A 16,952-nucleotide genomic window follows, 5' to 3' on the forward strand; every position below is an offset into this window, starting at 1 on the left:
CGGCGCGCCCGCTGCAGGACCCCGTAGCGCTGCCTGCCCTGAGAGTGGGTACACCTGTTCCCGCCGGGGCACTGGGCTGCCGGTGCAGGAGCGGACGGGGTCCGAGAGGTCCCCCCGGCCTCTGTGGCTTTACCACTCGGGAAAAGGACTCACTTCCCCAGCATATCCTCGTGTAGTGTTTGAACCCGAGACCAGCCGGTGAATGGCGGTGACGGGTGGGGGTGGGGGAGGGGTGTCTCCGAGTGGGAACATGTGTACAGGCTGGGGTGGGTGCAGCGATTTCCAGTAGCTCTGAGACGTGAGAAATTGGTTGAAAAGTCCCTTTTATTTTTTTGTTTCCCCCCTGCTCTGGGACGCTGGAGAAAAGTAGCGAGGAAGTTTTCCTCCTGCAGCCTCGCGGCTGTTGCCTGGAGCGGGGCAAGGAGACAGGCCCTGGGGAAAGGTGGGCTTGGTGCCTACCGAAGCGTGGGTGGTGGTGGGGGGCGGTGACCCCTTCAGCCCACCCGGGCCCTCCCCGCCTTTGCCCTGAAGAGCTTCAAACGGGCGCGTGTGGGGTGACTTTTCCTGCCTTTTCTCTCCACATCCCCCTCCTCGCAGGTGAAAACGTTGGGCCCATTTGGAAGCAGCAACCAGGACAACCTGACTATGTACATGGATTTAGTGGATGGCATCTTTTTGAACCAAATCATGTTGCAAATGTAAGTGGTCTCCACGGACAAAGGACAGAAACAGTGCTTCTTCAGGTTTGGTTTAAGGTCGTAGAGATGGAGCCTGAGGTTGCTATGGGAGGGTTCTTGGCATCTCAGTATCAAGTGCCTTTTTGCCGCCATTAGTTGGGGTAAGAAGAACTCCAGGACAGTGCAAGGTTGGCAGCTTGTTTGATGAAGAAAATAGGGAATTGAAGGACTACCAAATACTTGAGATAGATGGTGCAATGAACTTCAAACCACCTCATGTGATTTAAGCGATGAAATTTTAAAAAACATGTCTTTAGGGAGCAGGGAACTGTAACGAACAGTGTCTGGTTACAGGAAGTGTCCGGGGTGGGTCGGGAGCATCTGTGAGTGACTAAGGTTTCACTCTTGGTTGGGACGCCTGTGTTTCTAGGCTCTCTTTCATTTCATCTTCTATGTTCAGTGGCCCCATAGCATGTGCCGTTGGTTAAGTCGCTTCTCATGAGCGGGGTTGAAAGTCACTGTGTGAGGAGCGGCACGGAGTCGGAATGCCGTGGGACTGACTCGGAGCATGCCCCTCCAGCAGGGTCTTGGTGGAAGTTCTACTTGTTTGCTAGAATGTGTGACCACATCCTTTCTCGTCGCTGAACCCTGCAGGGCCTGTCTGACTGCTGGCCCGCCACCTGTGGGTGTGGGCTCCTCCTGCTGCATGTACTCTGTTTTTAACTCAGAAACGGCAGGGGAGATGCGGGAACTTGGTATCAGTGGCACTTGATTCTTAGACTCTTGCAGGAAAAGAAAACACCCTAGGGTTCTCTGTGGATCAGTCCCTTATGCTCACCTGCAGCTAAGTGTCAGGCTTGAGCATAATAAACCCTATAGCTAAAGAGAATTGGCTTCCTTTGTGGCCCCCGCAGGAGGGGGAGGAGGAGTTAGCTTTGGCATATTCAGAAAGTGATTTAAGTAGACTTACCTAAAAAGATCTGTTTTAAGACATTCCCCAAGAACATTGCTCCTTTTGTTTTAATGAGTTGTGTGGAATCGGGCTGTGGGAGAGACACTTCCGTTCTAATGGGGTTTTTTCAAAAGCACTACCAGTCGTACCAATCCTGTGTTTGATTGGATTCTAAAGGACACGTCAGTTGGCTTTGGCAGCCCTTCTCCCAGAACGCTGACAACGGAGAGTTATCTTGGGTTGTCTGGTGGTATGGTTGAGTTCTGGCAACTATTCCCCATTCCCTTAGACCCCACTCCCACCCCGCCCCAAAATTACTGGATTCTATTGGTGCGGTGGCCAGTGAAACCTCAACCTGTCCTTACCCAAGCCCAAGCCTGTTGATGAAAAAAATCAGCAGTATCCCCAGCATTTTCATTCAGCTTTCACACCCAGGCAGAGGGAGAACAAAAGCCCGGGGATTGTTTCTCTTTCTTCCCTGAACTTTGGAATTCCTGACGCTTTTTCACTTGCTTGTAAATCAGGAAAGCTTGTTGGACGTTCCTTTGAGAAATGCCAGCTCATCATGCCCCGTCCACTCTGGGCCCTCGGCTAAATTCAGTTTGTAGGGCTTCTTGCCGCCTCCTTGAAAATTTCAAATGCTGTTTTCTCCTCAGTGATTTGCCAAGGTAACCAGCCTAGAAGTGAGGGCTGACTAGTTTGGGCTTAAAGCCGTAAGCAGGGCTTCTGGGTCTTTCTGGTCAGGGCCAGGCACAGAAGAGGGACCACAGGGAAGCCGTTGGGGTGGCTTCCCAGGAGGAGGACATCAGGAGGGAGTGGCCCCAGAAGCACAATGTACCTACTGGTGCCGAGAATAACCCTGCTCCAGGTGTAGGAATGAGAACATTCGTTGCCTTTGGGAATGGTGGGGATTGACTGGAAAAGGGATGCAGGAGAACTGGGAGGGGTAGAAGTTTTCTGTATAATGACTGGAGTATGTTTCATTTTTTAACCCATCAAACTGTACCTTAAGATACAATGCATTTTACTCTATGTAAAAACTCCCTCAATTACAAAAAGAAAAGAAAAGAATTCCAGCCGTAGTGTCAACACAGAGGGAGCCAGCCTGGGTTTGAAGTCCAGGTGTCTCTCTTCCTAGCTGCCTGACACCGGGCATGGCCCTCATCACCTCAGTTTCCTCATCTGTGAAATGGGAACTAAAGTGCCTCCCTTAAGAGATGGTGGTGAGGATTAAATGAGATGATGTGTTAGCATTTAGCACAGTGCCTGCCACTTAGAAGGCGTTAGTGTCAGTTACTCAGTTACGTATATACTATCTTAATCCAGGAAGGATTTGAAGCATCCCGTATGCGGTGGGTTTTTTCCTTCAGTCTTTTCTCCCACATCTTAGTCTCCTAGATTGCTGGTAATTCTTAGCCTTCGCCCTTTCCCAGTGTGTTTTAGGGCAGAACTGGACTCGCGGGGGAGGAGGGGTTGGGGTCGAGGTTCGGGCCGGGGGGCACGTCCTAGCCCCACATCTGACACTGTACTTAAGCTAAGCTTCCGTTTTCACTTCTGCCAAATGGGAGAAATGTCAGCTACCCAGCAGGTAAGACTGCTCTGCTGTACCACCCATGCTGGGAGCTTCGACTCTGTGCTGTTCACCTGCTTTGATCAGTTCTCCCGGGGCTGGTAGGCCCTGAGAAAAGAGAGCGGTATGCTAACTGGCTTGCTGGAGCTCAGATAAGAGGCATGTCACCTGACACTTCAGAGCCATATGGAGGCTGCTGGGGCTCACGTGACTGCACCTGGGCATTGTGTCTGGCAACTGCAGAAGGCCGTGGTAGTAGTCTCTTGGCCCCGGCCTCCCGGGGAGGTGACATCAGTGCGGGAAGCAGGAAAGCCCTGTGAGCTCAGCTTTCAGGGGAGGCCCCGGTCTAGGAGAATTCCTGAATGGGAGTGAGGCGTTGGGTGGCGCGGATGGAGATGCATGGGAAACTTGCTGAATAGCTCCTCTGTCAATGCGGTCTCTGGGTACCTCCTGGTACCCAAGGGAAAAGAAGGTGTCTGATTCACGTTGGACACATTTTTCACTGTCTCGTAGCAAAGTTACCTAGGAGCTTTGATTCTAGCATCAGGCAGGCAAGTTCAAATCCCCCGCTCTGCCACTCACTAGTTTTTCACTTTGAGCAAATTCCTTACTTCAACTCTCTTTGCCTCCATTTTCTGCTCTGTAAGAAGGGGATGGTACTTTATAGATTTGGAGAGGATTAAAAAAGATCAGGAAATAGAAAATGCCCAACAAATGTCATCATCGTTGTCATTAATGTGGGGCCCAGAACTCTGTGTGTGTGTGTGTGTGTGTGTGTGTGTGTATACTTGTGGGAGTGGACACGTTTGATGTGACCCAGATCGGAATCAGCAGCCCTTGATGCATCTCCCGCAGCACGGAGGGGAGGGGGTTACCCAGTCCCGGGCAGAGTGGGAACAGACCGTAGTCGGCTTGTTTTGATTTGGTTCCTAATAACCTTCCTTTACCCTGAGAGCCTTAAAGGAGGGAGTATTAATGATCCTGATAATTAGTTTACTTGCTCGTGTAGTAAACGTCAGGGCTCTTGGGGAGTGTAGTTTCAGTTAGCGACCACTCTTCAGAACTGATGGGAGAAGCAGAGATGGTCCGAGCCCAGGCCCCCACCCTGGTGCGTGGAGTGTCTTCTAGGTGCAGCAAGCGTCCCTGTGTGAGCTGGGGCCCTGTGGCTCCTGGCACCCCTGCAGTGGTCCCCGTCTGACATAAATGAAAGCTGAGGCGACAGTAACGACAAAACAGAAAAAGCCTTGCATGTTCCCTAAGTTCTACTACGTTAAGAAGCACATTTGTCACTCTGAGAAATTGCTTGTTATCTTTTAATGTATTGTCGTCAAGGGAGAATTGCATCATCAAGGTAAATCGTTCGCAGCTCGCGAGCCACATTCTGCAGCTAAAAGTGCCTTTGCCGTTTAAACTCTGAACGCCGCCTCTATTCCTAAATTAATTCCCACTGAACCGTTAACCTTTTTTTTTCTATGCATGAATGGCTCCATGAGGGACATGTAACGTGTAGCCTGGCCAGACTCTATTACTGTGTGGAGATAGTAAAAAAATGTTGTCACATGATAATTGAAAAGACGTCCTCTGGTTTCCCCACGGGACCCACTGACTATTTTAGGGGCTCTAGAGTGATTGAATAAGATCCCTGGCTGAGTATTGCACGTAACGAGTAAAGGGGTTCAGATACACACAGTGCAAGGTGGGGACTCATAGTGCAGCTATCAAATAGTCATGGCTGAGTTTAATTGATTATTTTTTTTTAAATTAAAATGGTGCCATGTTAGGACTTCTGAAAGAACCAGCGCAGGAAAGATTGTTCAAACGGAAGACCTCATCCTTCTCTTCAGCTAGAACCGTGGTCGGCAAACCGCAGCTCGCGAGCCACATGTGGCTCTTCGGCCCCTTGAGCGTGGCTCTTCCACAAAATACCACATGCGGGCTAGAAGATTGCTGGCTCCGCCACCTCCCCAGCTGCCCTTCACTGCTCCAAGTCCTTCTCAGATTTTTCCCTTGAGAATCTTTCTCTTCTCCTCTATTTTCTTTGATCTATAGAACTCTTCTCTGATCCAGCGCCGTGATGATATAAGTAGGGGTACGTTCAATCCGGGGAATGATACGTTCAGTGGCATTTACACGCCTGTTGGTTATTTCATAGATTCATCCCAAGTAACAAAGAAGGCTGCAGCGAGGGTAGTTCCACCAGTGGTCCCATTGCTTCGGCACAATTCCTCAATTAATTAGCCAATTGCTCCCCACCTCTGGCTAGGCCAGTCACTTCGTTACTGTCATTTCCTTCATGGTAACGTTCAAATCCCGGCAAAGGGACCCCTGCTACATTCTCTTTCTTCGCGCACATCTTCCTGTGGGCTTCATTTACATTTTGGATAACCGTGGTGCTCGCGCCCCTTCCTGCTGTGAACTTGGCCTCGGAGAGCGAAAGGCAGCTTCTCTCATCACTTCACCCCTCAGTGGTTTACTCTCAGTCCCTGTAATCTCCAGGCTCCGTCGAATTCGAAGAGTTTGTTTTTCTTAAATGTACTTCCAGTGACATTTGAAATGATTTCTACTTGTAGTTGTGTTTTTCTTTTCCTGTTTGTCAATTTTGTATTAATTATTGACTCCAAATGAGCCGAGTGTCATTGAGATTGATTTCCATACCTTCCCAAACCCCCCTTCATGTATCGAGGGGGCGGGTTACCGCCGAAAGAGGAAGAGGCCTGCCTCTCTTCCATCAGACCAGCTCCCAGGAGGCTCAGCGCCCTTATCACGGGGCTCGGGTGACAGGTGAAACCATGAAGACAGCCCTCATTTGAATTAGACCTCCCTCCTGTGTCTGGGGACAGTAAGGCGTGGGGGAGGGCTTTGTTATGAAAAGCAGGAGAGGTGGCAGCTGACTTGTCCTATTAGGTCTGTTCTCTTCAGATAGGAAACCTTCGTTATCACTCGGAGACTTTTGAGACGCATCCTGTACAGACACAGATGAGTGAAATTATAAGTCTCTTGGTTCAGATGACTGCTTTCATCATGACCAGGCCGGACTTTTGCCTGAGAGCGGAAAATAAATGACGCTTGGGGGGTTTCCCACGTGCATCACTTGTCTCGCTACGGTTAGCATTTCCCGTAGGCTGTGTGGTACACCAGATGGTGCCACGGACTGATGTCCGTTTGTCCCGGTGGAATCGTGTCCCTAGAATGTAAACCACAGGCAGGGTCAGCGTGAGACCGATGCTGGTGACAGAGGAAGGGAACCCATGTGAAGTAGAACATTAACGATTTTTATTGACTTAAGTCAGAACATGGACCATTTTTTCCCCTTTTACTTTCTTGATGACTCATATTTTTGTGTGTTCAGCTTTTAATCTTGAAATATATTTTGGGGTAGGTTGTTGATTTTTACACTGTAACGTTTTGGGTCTGCATTGCATTTGGTGGTGGTTGAGGGGTGCTGCTAGCAGTGGGAATGGAAATGCCATTGGTTAAGGGCGTGAGGAGGGTAGGGGCTTGTGGGAGCCGCAGTGATGTGTCTTAGGTCTACAGCTCAGCAGGGGCAGAATTAGGGTTTGCCTGGAGCCACCCTGGTTATAGCCCCACACTCACCTAGGCTTGGCGAGGACTGCCCAGCGCTGGGAAGGGAGGTGCGGTCAGTGCTGGGAGACCCCATTTCCATTCTCGCGTTTCTCCCCCTAGAGACCCCAGGCCGACTAATCAGCGCATCAACCAGCACGTGAACAACGACGTGAACCTCCGCATTCAGAACCTGACCATCTTGGTGAGAAACATCAAGACCTACTACCAGGTAAGGGCCGCTCTCTGCCCCCCAGGGGTCTCGTGCTCCTGGCAGTGCCGCCACGCAAACGGTTTCCCCACAGGAAGCCCGGAGGAAATGTGTTCACGGTCAGGCTTCTGCTTGCTGACAGCTGGTGTGTTTTCTCACTGGCATCTGTTTTTTGCATTGTGAGGAGGGTCAGATGTTGAATTGCTTTACCTCGTCCAGGGAATGTCGGTTGAATGGTGTGCGAGGCATTGGGTCTGGTGCTGTGAGGGCCCCAGAGATGAGCCTCGGGTCGTCACTGTGGCCCCAAGCACCAGTCGCTCGGGAGTGGCTGGCATGGGCACCGGGAGGGGCACCCTGATGGGCACCCTGATGTGGTTATCACCCATAGCTCAGCGAGTCTTTGTACAGCAGCAGTTCGAGGGGTTGCAGGAGATATGGGACCACAGAAGGGTTATGTTGGGGCAGGACTGTAATCGGCGAGCCTCCAGCTTGCAGACGGGAGCGCTGGGGTTCACCGTGTGGAATGCCCGCTTGTCCGTGCTCACCACACCTCATTAGCAAAGAGTTCCTGGTAGGAGGACCTGATGAGGAAGGGCTGTTAAAATCCCCACCCCAGCCTTGGGAAGGTGGGGTGAAGTCTTTGATATTTGTGGTCTTTACATGGCCAGTGCTGATGCAATATGGACCGAAACTGCGCCTCCGGGCCCTGGTTTTCACACTTTTTCTGAGCACTGAAACTTCCCTCCTCCCCCCCATATGAGTTTTTTTAAGGTCTCAGGTGACACCCAATGACTCCGATTGACTTGGGGGTTGGGGGCCCCTGGTGCCTTCTGCTCAGCCCCCTCTCCCGTCAGGGCATCCCTGTGGGTTCCTGGGACCCCAGGGAACATGGTTTAAGAACCACTCAGTGCTCATCAGCAAGCCCCATTTCATGCCGAGGTTCACCGAGATCCTGGGCCAGACACCGGCTGTGCTCATTCCATGGCCTGTTGGCCGCACGGCACCGTGACTCTCCGAGCAGCCTCTGGGAGTCTCACAACCAACCCCATCCTTTCAGTTAGAAGTGCCAGCTGCGCTGAGGAGGGGCCGGGAGCCAGGGCGGGGCCTGGGAGAGCGGGGACTGTGGGACCGAAGTGGCTTCGTTTCTTTGTCTGGGGGGAGCCACACTGAGGGCTGGGCAAGCTACAGGCTGGTGGGTTTCAGCTAGTGCTGCCCTTGTGACAGCCACCGGCAGGGGAAGCTGGGCAGAGGCGGTGGTGCTGCCCTGGAACTTGGGTCTGGGTGTGGAGGGGCTTGATTCCTGGCTGCGGGCACCATTCGTGGTAAGCAGGTGCTTTTGATGCTGTGTGCTGGTGCCAGGGAAGCGGATGGGGCCAACAGTGCAATAGACAAGAACCCTCACTCGGGCTGCATGGGGGGCATGTGCGAAGGCTTCTTGGAGGAAGAGGCACCTGAGTGGACAGATGGTGCACAACTGAGTTTCCAAGATTGGTGGATTATGGGAAGGAGACAGGAGAAAAGGTGTTGAGATCGAGGGAGTCCGGGAGGCACAAGACAGTCCTGTCCTTTGTCACAGTCAGCACGTGCCCCAGTTGCTGGGACGAAGGCCTGTGGCTCTTGGTTTCAGATGAATCAACACCAGGGAGATGCCAACGTGGAACTCCTGACGGGCAGGCCTCCCGCCTCAGGTGTTGCTGCGAGGTCATCGCCCCTTCCTTGTGGCAGCGATGAGGGCCTCAGGCGGAGGTGCGGTTTCTGAGGCTCTCCGTGAGCAGCCCGCATTCGGGCTCGGTGCAGGCTGTGTGGCATGCACAAGCCGTCCTCCGCTCCCACGGGCTGGGGAGGGTGCACGCTGCTGGTGGGCAGCGGCCCTGCTGGGCAGGCCTGGGCTGGTCAAGGGGGCTCAGCACTGCTGGGGACCTTGTCGAGTTGCAGGCAGTTTGCGGCTCTTGGGGGACTGCGTAGAGCTCTCCAGAGCACCGGAGCCACTTCGGGAGGGAAAAGACGGCAGTCCACCCTCCGGGCCCTGAGAGAATCGCGGGAGAAGGAAGGACCCTGCCTCCTAGCTCGGCGTCTGCACTGTGGCTTCCGTGCCGAGGGCAGGGCTGGTGTGCGTGGCAGCCCCAGCCCGGCGCCCAGGGTAAATGTTTGCGGAAGCACCTGCTAAAGGCCGCAGAGCGTCCCCGCCTCAGTCCTGCTCACGCGGACCAAGCCTCCGCCGCAGGACGCTTGCCGCTGGGCTGACACCTGTAGGCGTGGGCAAGGTTGAGCTGTGTGTTTTTTTCTTCTGATTCATTATAAAGTAAAGTCCTGGTCATATAAGTAGTACGTGCTTTTTATAAACAGCGTGGAAAACAAACAGGTAGCAAGAAAAAAGACCCACCCAGAATCCCACCACTGAAAGACAACCCCCATCAGCAGTTTGAGCGTTTCCTCCCAGTGTTCCCATGAATAGTTTTTGTTTCACGCCGTCGTGGTCGTGCCTTATACACAATCGCGTATCCTGTCTTTTTTCCCTCCCACCTGACATTGTGGCTGAAGCATAATTGGTCATTATTGTCAAGCGACATTCAAGCAAGTTTTCCAAAGAAGTGCTGCCCAGCGTCCCCTGTTGTGAGGGGCGTGGATGCAGTGAGACAAAACATGCCTTCCTCTGACCAGGGACGGGGAGCGGTCATCCCCAAGTAGCGTGGGATGCCCTCCTGCCCCTGGCTTTTCAGTCAGACGCGTCAAGGTCACGGAACCCAGCCCTGGGCCTTGTTTGCCCGGCAGCGGCTCTCACCCTGCCCGTCCGTCCTTTCCTGCGGCACCGTGGGGCCGGGGCAGTTAGGACGGCCGGGGTCTCTCTCCAGTAGCGTGGTCTTGTTGCACAGGAAGCTTGTTTTGCCCCTGAAAGCCTGTGGCGACCTTGTCCTTGACCTTTTTCAGAAGACAGCGGTGGGTGGGAGGCACACGGCCAGGCGCAGTCTGACCGCGGGTGTCAGCCAGGACCTCAGGCCTTCTCCTGGCCTGGGGCTTGGACTCCTCTGGGGTTGGGGCCGGGACTCTGTATTTTCAGAAGTTCCCCAGCTGTTGAGTCTTACCGTCCTTCCCATTATGCCGGGAATCAGTGGGCTAGAGTAGTGGTTCTCAAAGGGGGGTTCCCAGCCCAGCAGGAAGGAACTTGTTAGAAACACATCTGCGCCTGCGTCTCTAACCAGCCCCTCCAAGGCCTGCTGTGGAGGTCCTGCCTCCGGCTTAAGCCCTGCAGAGGATGCTGCTGCGCCCTCATCTGGGAGCCCCGGGCTACAAAGCGTGCCTAGTGATGTCTGGAAGAGGGCCTTCCGCCAGTTCCCCTAGGACAGAGAGAGCTCGGTCCTCCCAGTGGCTCCTCTGCATCCCGCACCGCAGAAACACACCTCGTGGGCCCTGGGGCAGGGGCGGTCCTTCTCTGGGCCTCTGAGTTCGCACCCGTCAAGAAGAGGATGGGCCCTGGGAGTCCGATACTCTACGGCCCCACAGTGACCAGAGGTGGCCACGATTTAGAGTTATGATCACCTCAGGGAAGCTTTGTATTATGAGTTCCTTGAACTTGGCCCTCTGGCTTCTGGTCTCTCACCATGGTTAGAAGGCACAGCAGACCCAAACTATTGTTCGTGTTTAGGGGGCACCGAGTAGGCTTTTATTACATGTCAGCTGTTACTATTAGCTGATGTGACTGTTTTCATTGGGCTTTTAAAAATTTTTATTGTTGAGAGTATTACAGATGTCCCTCATTCTCCCCCTTTGCCCTCCCCCCAAATAGTGTTCTTGATCTCAGAAGAAACAGCAGAAGAAGTAGTCTGGGGTTCTTTGTCTTCTGTGATCTGTTCTTTCCTTCATTGCTTTGAAGAATTGAAAATAAAACAGTACCAGTGCTTATCATGAACACCTGTGTTATTCAAATGAATATGAACATATGTGAATATTTTTCATATTTGTTTCAGACCGTTTTTTTGTTTGTTTTTTGGTTTTTTTTTTAAGAAATAAAAATTTTCTGATAGAAGTCCCCATTATACCTGGTATCCTTCCCTCCCTCCCTCCCTGGAGATAACGCATATCATTAATTTGCTGGGTATCCAGTTCACATTTTTATACTCTTGCCGTGTGTGTGTATACATATATCTGTGCACATATATGTAGGTGTGTGTGCATACTTACGTGCAAGCATTCCTGTGACATCCTCAGGTAGAACTTCCATACCTTGCCGGTACCTTTTCCCTACTCAGCCTTGTTTTTGAGACCCGTCAGCTCCGCATGGCCCTCGTCTTAGATAAGCCTGGGCTGGCTACTAAACATGAGAAATATCTGTAGAAATGTGCAAGCTTGGTTTCAAAAATGAAAGACTTTTGTTCAAAAGTAAGAATAGTAGGAAGTGTACATTTGTACATTGTTGGTGGGGACGGGGTCCAGTCACGTAGCCCGGCCTCATTCGTGTGGCCTGGAGGGTCGGTGGCAGTGAAGGTGGGTGGTGACAGTGGTCAGGGAGCTCGTCCGCCACTCTGGCCGTATCTGCCATTTGCTTTGTGCCTGACACATGGTATTGATTTGCAGGCGAGGGATTACTTGCTCTGCTTCTGACTTTAACGCTTGAGGAGGAGGAACATGAGGTGGATACTCTTGATTTTGTAGCCTGTGTCTGTATTCTGAAGAAGAGTAGCCAATATAGAAGGGAAGGAGTCAGGAGAAAAAGGGAAGGAGGAGGGATCAAAATAAGATTTTGATCATAAAAATATTTTCTGATTGCAGATGGGGAAATATAAAGACGGATAAATCCATTCATGGGTATTTATGCTTTTTGACTTCTTGTCCATGCGTATGTGCGTGTTTCCAGGTGTGGAGATCATTAATTGTAACCTTTCTTCCCTTTCTCTGTGTAGTAAGCATTTTGCTGTGTCATTAAATACCCTTTCATAGTACGGATTTTAGTGTGTCCGTGACATTTCATCATGTGGCTGTACCACTGTCTTTGATGCTGTTATTTCTGTCTCAGAATCATAACCAAGACTGCCATGAATACACTGGATACATAAATTTTTCAACTGTTCTCGTTTCCTTAGGATAAATTCCTAGCATGGAATTCCTGGGTCAGAGGGCATGAATACTTTGAGGACGTATGCTACTGGTGGCCCAGATTGCCCTTTTTATAGGCCTTTGTTTTTCTCTGCTGGACGGTGTGACCGTGCCCTTCGTGCGTTGCGATGGCACCTGCGAGGATGCAGGGTTCGGGTCCCTGCTGAGGGCTGATCCTGCCATGGGGAAGGAGGCCTGAGGTGATTTGTACTGTGTGTCTGGGCCACCGTCCTTGTGTTGGAGAGTGGCTGGATGCCGCTCTGGAATCGCCAGCAGGACAGCCACAGGCGAGCGGGCCCTGGTGAGAGAAGGCAGTGAGCTGGGTGGTCCAGGACCAGAGAGACGCCCGTGCCCCCCGCCCCCCCCATCTGTCCCCCATATCAGCCATGGGAGCCCTTCATCTGCTATGGACCCGACCCAGGAGCGTGCCTTCCCCACTTCCCTGGGAATGTTTGCCTTCAGGCTAAAATCCAAGAGAGAGCCTTCCCGTCTGTGTGGGGAAGTGACCCTGAGGAGGGCAGTGGTCTGCGTGGACCCCTCCTTTCCTCTTTCCTTCCTCTCGCCTCCCGGCCTCGCATCCTTTCTACCCTGGAGTGATGAAACTAGGAAGTGACGGTGGCCTGGAGCGGTGGGCGGGGCTCACCCGGTTCTTTTTCTTTCTGTCTCTTGTTCTTAAAAGCTGTTCTCCTGCCCAAGATGCTCACATCTGGTGGGTGGGAGAGAGGCCAGGTAAACCAACTGCTGTAACCCCTGCGTGTGCACAGGACGTAGGAGGGAGTTCCCCAGCCAGGGACGGGCGAAGCTCACGGAGAGCTTTCTCAGGGGGGTGACCCTTGCTCCGAATCTGGAAGGATTGTCAAGGAGCTAGACTGGCAGAAAATGGGGTGCATGGGGTGTCCTGGGAGAGGAACAGCACCTGCATACTATGGAGACATAAAACAGCCTGAAGACGAAGTCACTTCAGAGTGGCTGTGGGGAGCGCCTACGGTTGAGGCTGGAAAGGTGGCAGAGTTCCAGGGGTGAGTGCCCTGCTAAGGAAGTTGAACTTCGCCCTGAAGACCTCGGGAGTCCTTGGGGAACCTTTACAAGGGGAAGTTTAAGAAAGAAATCATCAGTGCCCATAGTTAGAGTGGATTATGGGAGGAGGGAGGAGGGAGTCAGGGCAGGTGGTGGGACCCTGGACCAAGGCGCGGGCAGAGGAGAGGGGCTGAGTTCCACGAGACTCACGTGGGGCATTAGCCACGTGGGGGCGTGGACAGCAGCGTGCTCTGTGCCCCACCTGCATGAACATCTGCCGGGAGAATCCATCTAATCCAGTGGTTCTCAACCTTCCTAATGCTGCGACCCTTTAATACAGTTCCTCATGTTATGGTGACCCCCAATTTCATTGTTACAAGTTGAACATAATTAAAGCATAGTGATTAATCACAAAAACAGTATGTCATTATATATGTGTTTTCCGATGGTCTTAGGCGACCCTTGTGAAAGGGTCGTTCGACCCCCAAAGGGGTCGCGACCCCCAAGTTGAGAACTGATCACTCGAAAGCTGCGGGCAGGGCTCCCAGAGGCTGCGTGTAGTGGCTCTGGGTCAGCCGTACAGGCCACAGGCGGGGGCAGCTTTCAGGCCTGCCAGCGTCTTCCACACTAAGTGGAGGAAGGTGTTTACTCCTCACCTGCTGGCCAGGGACGGAGCAGACAGGGCTGGGGACGCCTGGTCACATACGGCCTGGCCCCTAACCTTTCCAGGGGCAGGTGTTTCTGCAAGACCTGAGCCCGCCAGGGGCACTTGCTTTCCTTCTGTTCTCTCCTTTGTGTGTTGAGAAGAAAAGCTGTCAGGACCTAGTGAACGGAGCTGAGAACGCTGGGACTCAGCTCTGTGCCCCAGGCACCAGGTTGAGAGAGACCGCCCAGTGCCCGCTGGGAGCCCTGCGCTCTGCGGGAGCTCTCTAGCCTCCTGTGAGGAAGGAGTTGCTGTCCTGTGACATGAGGAAGATAAGGAAACGGCCCCAGAAGCGACACGTTTTGGGGCCTCAGTCACTTGGGGAAGCTTCTTTCTAAAACTCAAGCTCTCCACAATCACTGATGCAGGGGGGTGGCCTGCTGCCTTCTGGGGAGGTTGGCAGGATCCACCGGACAGCAGGCGGCATGCACCCTGAGCCAGATGCCTCGCCTGCGGTGCCAGGCTAGGAGTGCCGCTTCTGCGGGGGCTCCTGCAGGGGCTCCTGCTCGCCTCCCCCTTGTTAACCCGATTTCACGCCAGCTCAGCCCCAGAGGAAGGACTGGATTGCTTCAGGCACCTCTGAAACCAGCACTTCCGGGGCTGGGCCCAGGGTGGGACCCGGGGAGCAGCTGGCCCCAGACTTTACCCCGCACCCCCCAGAGCAGCCGGAAGCAGAGAATCGGGGCTAATGGCAGGGGCCGGGAGGGGTGAAAGGTGGGCCTGAGGTAATTAGCAGAGCTGGCATTCCGCCAGGCCATGGAGGCTTAAAGCAAGGAGATAGGGAGAGGGGGCTGGGGAGGAAGGAGGATGTGTGTGTGTGTGTGTCCCTCCTCCTGGCCTGAAGTCCAACCCTGAATTGCTGGGGGTTTCCATTCTGTCCCTGAGCTGCCACTCCCTCCTTTGCCTGCACAGAGAGGGAGCAGCTCCAGAGTCTTACCTTTTGTGCCCAGGATGCCACCAGGGTCCCTGCGGGCTGCCCCTGTGTTGTGCACAAACTGAGCCCTAATGCCCAATACGCGGTGGCCCCAAAGACCCACTCAGATCCTCACGTTTCTACAAATCTGGACTTTCTCGTGTCTCTGATACGTGTGCCCTCACCGTGTATTTACTTTTCACTTTTTGCTCAAGTTTTCTGTTAATTTGCAGCCTTTTGTTTAAAATAAAAAGCGGGCTGTTTTTGAGCCCGTCACAGAAGAGAGCAGCAAAGCTGTGTGGGGTTGGGAAGCTGGGCCGCCCACCATCAGGCAGGAGCTCCGCGTGGGCGCTTCGGGCAGAACGCGAGCTGAAGCCGTGACGGAGCAGAAGCCGCGGCTCTTTGCGGGCGCTCCGTGGCCTCCGTTAGGCCCCATCCCTCACGTGTTCAGGACGGAGCGGCCAGGTGTGAGGCTGGAGCACGTCGCTGGGTGAAGGAAGTTGCAAGCACAGCTTCTCTTTCGGCATCCTGAGTGCCAGGGCGGTAGGAAGTGGTGAGAGGTACCACTTCTGTTTGTGACCAAAGGGAGGGAAATGGATGGGGCATGGATTCTTCACGTTTTTAAAAAAGAAAAAAAAGTTGCCTCTCCTTTGCCTTGGGTTTTGGTGTTCCGTGCCAAGACCAGCGTGTTTGATGTTATAGCTGGTTTGTCAGAGGAGATCTGGAGAACCTGCCCGGGCAGGCTCTGCCCTCCGAGAAGCTGGCTGCGAGGCTCGCGTGGCTCATCTCCAGGACTAATAACAGTTTTTGTTACTCAACTGTTCTTTTGGGAAAGGCAGAGTTTTCTGCTGCTTTGCTGTGGCATTCGGGGACTTGGTCCTGTTTTTCTAGCAGTGAGGGGAAAGACAGTGATGAGGACGAGGTGCTTGTCTTCGGTTGGTGGTTCGGCCAAGACTGGGGGTGTTGCAGAGTCTGCCCCGTCTCCCGATCCTGGGTTTGTTGGTGATATTTTGAGGGGGCGGGGAGCTTTCAGAAGGGCCACGAGGCTGCCAGCTGTAGGCTGCAGGGATCCAGTTGGTTTGTGATTGGGTTGTAGCAGGTTATGCAGAGAGAGGGGGAGGGATGGTGTTCCAAATTGGGGGGGGGGCGCTCTCCGTGGGAGGAGATGGGGCGCCACATCTGGGGGGCCGTGAGCTGCCACCCAGGCTCCTGAGGGAGCGGTAGGTTTGCTTTCTCAGCTGGGGGCCGGAGCTCAGCCCCTGCCCTGTGCTCTGTGGGGTGGCCAGGAAGGTGCAGCCAGCAGGGAAGGAGGAGAAGGCACGGGGTCGGGGGGAGGGGGCAGAAATAAGGATGAGCTCCACCTACCACATGGTTTAGCTGGGGCATCTAATTCTTTCAGGAGTCCAGAAACCTGCGTGGCACTGGTACTAGCAAGGCGACCTGCAGTGCATCATTCAGCTCTACCTCGTAGGTTGTTGTGAGGCACAGATGAAGCCATGCCGGGTTTTCGAGTCAGCGAACCGTGGCTCGCTCGCGCTCCCGGGCCCACTCTGCGGGGGCTGCCCGGCTTAGTCTGTGTTCTGCCGGGGGAGGGCGAGTCCCTGTGTAATGGAGGCTGGGGAGACAGGAGTACAAATCCACGCACAGAGAGTCAGAAAAGCCACGCCAGCCCATCTGCTTACGAGGCAGGAGGGACAGGCAGAGGGTTCCTTTGAGCTCACTGCTCAGACTGTGGCCTTGGGCACCTTCATCTCCAGTGACAAGTGCCTGCCTCAGGGCTGTGGGGAGGGATGACCAGGGCCTGGTGCAGGTACCCATGCCCATGGTGCCTGCCCGGCTGGGCAGAGGGGGACGTGGGCAGGCCCCCTCTCTGGGCCCTGCTGCACTCAGCTGTTAGTGAGCAGATGATGGGAGGCCCTTCCAGGAGTTGCCCTCCGAGGTTGGCATTGGTCCGGTACCCATGCACCTGCGTGCTGGCCTCCCGCCCCCACGGAGTTCTCCTGTACCATGAGCTTTTGCTTTACGCTTACAGTGTGCTCACAGTGGACCGGGTGTCTGAGGCACGGTATCTCTGGAGGCCTCAGGGTTTTATCTGCCGCAGCGTGCAGCTCGTGAACAGCAGGCCCTGGTCTGTGTCACCAACAGGGAAAGGTGTCAGCCCTCAGCGTGTGTTAGTGACAGTAGAAGCCATGACTCACAGGAGTAAGTAGTTCAGAGACTAAGTCATTCCATTCAGAAAGTACATTGTTCCAGTCCG

At 53.7% G+C, this 16,952-nt stretch overlaps 1 protein-coding gene and 1 pseudogene across 1 annotated transcript in view; one reads left to right on the forward strand and one right to left on the reverse strand.

The window, feature by feature from the left end:
* Nucleotides 1-588: 588 nt before the first annotated feature.
* Nucleotides 589-16,952, forward strand: part of CCDC88C (coiled-coil domain containing 88C) — a gene marked incomplete at its 5' end in the record, with an annotated part of 133,104 nt that continues 116,740 nt past the window's right edge. The window contains 2 exon segments of the mRNA XM_015571294.1: nt 589-698; nt 6,884-6,992. Coding sequence (XP_015426780.1) covers nt 589-698; nt 6,884-6,992 — 219 coding nt within the window.
* LOC102762300 lies at nt 4,961-6,863 on the reverse strand (annotated as a pseudogene).

This window comes from Myotis davidii, unplaced genomic scaffold (genome assembly GCF_000327345.1).
Source record: "Myotis davidii unplaced genomic scaffold, ASM32734v1 scaffold732, whole genome shotgun sequence".
Lineage (NCBI taxonomy): Eukaryota > Metazoa > Chordata > Mammalia > Chiroptera > Vespertilionidae > Myotis > Myotis davidii.